At 35.2% G+C, this 5,306-nt stretch overlaps 1 protein-coding gene across 1 annotated transcript in view; it reads left to right on the top strand.

The window, feature by feature from the left end:
* Positions 1 to 4,896, top strand: part of LOC119834754 (probable E3 ubiquitin-protein ligase MGRN1) — a 9,390-nt gene extending 4,494 nt beyond the window's left edge. The window contains exons 9-14 of the mRNA XM_038359217.1: positions 276 to 365; positions 718 to 891; positions 1,380 to 1,545; positions 3,590 to 3,699; positions 4,193 to 4,268; positions 4,501 to 4,896. Of these exons, the coding sequence (XP_038215145.1) occupies positions 276 to 365; positions 718 to 891; positions 1,380 to 1,545; positions 3,590 to 3,699; positions 4,193 to 4,268; positions 4,501 to 4,613 (729 nt within the window). The 3' untranslated portion in view covers positions 4,614 to 4,896. The remainder of the gene's footprint in view (positions 1 to 275; positions 366 to 717; positions 892 to 1,379; positions 1,546 to 3,589; positions 3,700 to 4,192; positions 4,269 to 4,500) is intronic.
* Positions 4,897 to 5,306: the final 410 nt, after the last annotated feature.

The following is a 5,306-nucleotide window of genomic DNA, read 5'->3' as shown; positions in this document are numbered from 1 at the left end:
ACACACACACGCACACGCACGCACCAACACACATACATGTATGTACGCACGCACCACACACATACATTACTACTACTTTCAAAAAGCCAATCGCCTCAAAACTTTCTAATGTGAACTGATTTTGATGATTCTTTTTTTATTTGAACGCTGGTTTCTTCCGTTTGGTCCCACTAGTTTTGGCAATTTTAAAGGCGTTTAAATTTTTTGTTAGAATAATTATTAAAAATGAACAGATTTTCCAGCATCTACAAAAGTCGCATGTATGTGTATTCCAGTTCCGTATGTCTGTACTGCTAGCGCGCGAGCAGGGAGGTGCGCTGTACTCTCACAGCAGCAGTGTGCCCGATCATCTTGCTAATTGTAAGGTGTGTTAAGAGTTCACATAACATGATAATAAATATATATTTTTTATTAAATACATTTAAAGTCCTTATTAGTAGGTTATTTATGCTAATAGACATGTAGGGCTTGTTTTTTTTTAATTTCGTTTTTCTCTTAAAAATGTTCATCTTTTACCTGCTCATTATAAAGAAAGTTTTTACTTCTATTTAGTAGATAGTTTTTGTTAGAATCTACTCATAAATCGCTTTAAATGTTGATATTTTATACAATATCATATCATACCATACCATTAAATATTACGTAAAATTTTGTATTAAACAGTAATATTTAAATCATTGATACACTTCTAAATGTCCAAAATCCAAAAAATTTCAGAGTTCCCTCAACTCCGTTCACCGTTCGGAAGAGGAGAGCTGCTCGTGTTCGGGGGAGGCGGTGAGGAGTGACGCGGGAGAGGAGGTAGAGGACGACGGCGAGGTGGTCGAGGCGGAGCCCGACAGCGATGTGGAGAGGAGGTCGCCGCTGCTCACACACGTGGTGCATAACGGGGTGAGGTTCTAAAGAGAGATATTATTTACTGCACTGTAATTTCTTTACCTAATTGATATCTTCATCATCATCATCAGCCCATAAATGTTCCCACTACTGGAACACAGGCCTTCTATGAGAATATCCGACCGGAGCAAATCATATTTGGTGTATTCAGTTGTCAACAAATCACAACCAAACAAAAATACCAAAAAAATTATTCGTCAAAATGCAAAACCATTTTCGTCCGATGTGATTAGGCCAACCTTTATGTGATTATGAATAGGCCATAGCAATAAACATTATTAAACATGACGCGTATCCATTTTAACTCGGATGTGACATATTTGATGAAACGAGCATAAAAATTTTGTACAAACGTTATTAAATTTCTCGTAATTATAGCAATTAATAATTGTAATGTGTAGAAATTAAAGACTATTAAACGTGTTGAATCAAACACAAGAAAATACTAATGTAATGTGTATTTATTTACATTTACTGCGCAGACAGTGAAGTCGAACGGCGCGATACGCACGGGCGGGGCGGCGGGGGGTGTGTGCGGGGCGGGGGGCGCGGGGGGTACGGGACCGGGGGGCGCGGCGGCGGCTGCGGGGGCGGAGGGGGTACCCGCGCTCGCGCACATTGACGACGACGAGCCCGACGCGCACCACTGTGAGTATTACCCCCCCCTTTTCTACTTATACTAGCTGTGCCCGGTGGTTTTATCCACGCGGTACCCTGATTTCATATAGCTTAAAGCCTTCCCCAATAAATGGGCTATCTAACACTGAAAGAATTTTTTTCAAATCGGACCAAATAGTTTGTGAGATTTGCGCGTTCAACAAAACAAACAAACTCCTCAGATTTATAATATGAGCATAAATTAACTACTTGCCCGCTTGCTCTGGGTTGACCCCGGCTAAAAAAATGTTATATTACATATTTTACTCGATGAAGTTGTATGTAGCTCTTTGGGATTTTATGAGGAGTTTTTAATGAAATTTGAGTAAAAAATTTTATTCGACATTAAACTGCCCGAAAATTCTGATGCATTCTACTAAGTATGAAACCTTTTGTGTCGTTTGGTTCGATTCGTTTCAGTATGTTCTTAAATTATGAGTAGTGACAACAACTAAATTAGAGATTTATATATAACAAAAAAAACACATTGTTTTAATGAAACTACCATTGAATATGTAACAAACTATAGAATTATATTGTTATACAATGTATTAGCAATGTTTATAACTAGCTAAGCTGCATCCCCATTCATGCGCGTAAATGGGCGTTTTAATTCAAAAATTACCGAATATATTCCGTATTACATTAGCTATATGCCAGTGAAAGTCCCGTCAAAATCGGTCCATCCGTTCTAAAGATTACCGGGAACAAACAGATAGACACACAGTTCTTTTTTGTGTGGGTTCTTTTCATATACAATATATATTTTTTTGATATCATAGAGCTATGAAGCTAATAATAACATAATAATTGCTTGCTACACACAGTATATTGTGCTACTCCCGTTATTGTAGTTTGTATTTTGATGCTCAAATATGCTTGAGATGTAAACAGTATTATTCTATTGTACTAGGCTGTCATATTTTCATCTAGTCTAGTTGACAAACCATTGGCTCCCAGCAAGCATTCATATATCAAAAATGAGAAATAAAAAAACTCTAAAATCCTATGGTTGAGTGGCAAACATTGATAAAATTTTATATCTGTTAATGCCTATGACTTTCAAGCAACTACAAAAAAGGAGGAATTTATCATTTCATGTTCTTTTTGTGATGATTCTTTACATTTGAAGCCTCCCGTCATATCCAAGTTTTGGTCTAATTCTGACAATTTTTGAGCAGTTTAGTTTTATGTTCAAAAAAAAAAATTTGTTGAATGTTTTGGAGAGGCTCTTGATTGTTTTCGTGTCAATTTATTAATTATATGTTATATTCGCTGAAAGCCCCGGTTCCGTCTGGGTAGTTATTTGCCTTAATTGAAATAATAAACAATATCATCTTTAATGTTGGATGAAAGTGTACATGGTTAAAAGATTTGATTAAAATCGGTAGAGTAGTGTAGGAGTCCAATCGCGGACAAGCATCGTGTCACGATTATATTAATATATTAAGATTTTAGTTTGCTCTAGAATAATGTGTGCCGGTTATCAAAAATGTTTAAATGATTAGTTAGTGAGACAATTATTTGAAATACAAAGTTTATATTGAAAAAAATGACTACAATCATATAATTGACTTATTTTTAATATTGTTGTCTAATTTGAGATAACGATGGTAAACTATAACATTTCACGCGTAAGTGAACTTAATTCATCTGAGCCAACGGTGCTTACATGAAACATCTGTTTAAAATTCTCTAAACCAACAGACTAATGTTTAATTTTCCGACCTCACATAATTATATATATATAAAAAAAAAAAAAAAATAATAGAGTACGAAGAGACCTAATACGAAATACCAAACATTCGTCACTTTAAAACAAGCTCTGCACCAAAGGACTTAAGGTTTTATATACCCATACAATAGAATAAGGTAACGCACATCAAAATCCTGCCACTGAAAAAGATAGGTAAATCAAAGGGTTGATTAGACCTCTACAATAGAATAAGGTGACAAACGACAAAACCTTGCCACTGTAAAACAAGCTCTACACCAAAGGGCCTAAGGTCTAATACGTGTTATCGCACGCACGCAGCGGAAGGAACGCGGCCGGACGCCGAGTCGCCGGCGGTTGCCGAGGACTCGGACTATTTCACGCCGGAGGACACTAACACGACCATACTGACTGTGCCCAAGCCGAATGCAGTAAGTTCGCGCTCGGTTGACGCGTACGGTGTAGAGATAACAAATAAAGAAAAAAAGATGTAAAAATGAAACATTTTTTTTTTATAAAAAAATCATTCAGTTTTTATACGAATTTTTTTTTCTTGTACCGGAATGCGCTACACTGTATTGTAACACAACCGAGTGCTGTAGTAACTATGTTGTTGCTAAAATCTAATTTAATAAATTTTCTCGAAATAAAAGTTGTATTTATACATTTTAAATATGGAAAAAACTGTGTAATTTAGATTTTAGCAACACCTTGGGTTTGAATCGTAGTAGGTTTGACTTCACCAGCTTCATCGCCGATACATATTTTTGTTGGTATTTTTCTTTTTTTTTCGTTTATTGCCATGTGTTTTGGTTTCAGCCTTTGTAACTAGATGCGCGCCATTTTGTTTTTAACATCTGTGCTCAGTAGGTGCGGGTGTGCAACTGTTTTGTTTATCTATGGTGATAAGACGATTTGTTGCAGGAAGTAGGAACCAAGATGGCCGGTGAATGCGCGCCACAGCGCTGGGCTTTGCCGCATCATGTTACATCTTTGCCTGGTATGAAAAACCTTCTTTGTACTTAATACACATTTATTTAATTTAAATTTTTACACTATTGTTTAAAAAAATTGAAAAAATAATATTTTGTAGGGTATTTTTTTCTTTACAATCTTATTTTTCAATTTAATTTGACAACTTTACTTCATCTTTATTCAATTCAGTACAATAATTTTAACATATGTTGTCCTGAATTACATTGTTTTTTTTTAATATGGTAACACAAACACAGGTACCCCCTTATCACAATCCAGCGTACGGTCGTCCGGTGACTCGTACAGTTCGACGTCATCCACTCGTCAGTTACTCGCCGCCGCTCCACTTACAGCAGATACGCCTTGTTAATGCTAATTAGATACATGTTCTCCCATTTTGAGATAAAAGTATTTAAAAGTTCGAATATAACCTAACTTTTAGTGTGACAGTGACACGTTTTGCTACGTGGTTAATATTTTTTATCTGTACGTAGTATATAATCTATGCATGACAGGTAGTTTATGTCTTTCTTTAAAAATTTTTTAGTTTTTTACAAATCTGTGTGTTAAAAATTTGTTCAATCTTCTTTATTTTACAAAACTATTTTACCCGTTTAGAAATTAAAAACTTTTTAACGGATTTTAAACGCGATTTATTCAATAAATTATTAACCCGACGTTTCGAACACCTTACAGCGAGCGTGGTCACGGGGAGACTGGTTTTTAATTTCTAAATGTATAATACTCGCGTGAAATCGAACACAAGAAAATACCTTATTTTACCCGTGTCACTGAAATGCATGCAAATTCCCGCTCTACCCTTTTTGTGTAGGGAAAACACATTTGTAAATGCCGTCTTACACTTGTGGGTTTGCGGATGTGAGGGATTAGACGAAGAAAATAGTTGTACATTACATATTTGTTTTTTTTTTTTAATTTAGCGCATCACATTCATCGCCGTTTATTTATTTATTTATATTTATTTTTTATTTTATTTATTTATAATAATTAAAACGGTTTTACACCAATAACATTAATTATCAATTTTTACATTATATAACAT

This window comes from Zerene cesonia, chromosome 20 (assembly GCF_012273895.1).
Source record: "Zerene cesonia ecotype Mississippi chromosome 20, Zerene_cesonia_1.1, whole genome shotgun sequence".
NCBI classification, from domain to species: domain Eukaryota; kingdom Metazoa; phylum Arthropoda; class Insecta; order Lepidoptera; family Pieridae; genus Zerene; species Zerene cesonia.
The sequence above is the reverse complement of the archived record's forward strand: the minus strand, read 5'-3'. Positions and strand labels throughout refer to the sequence as shown.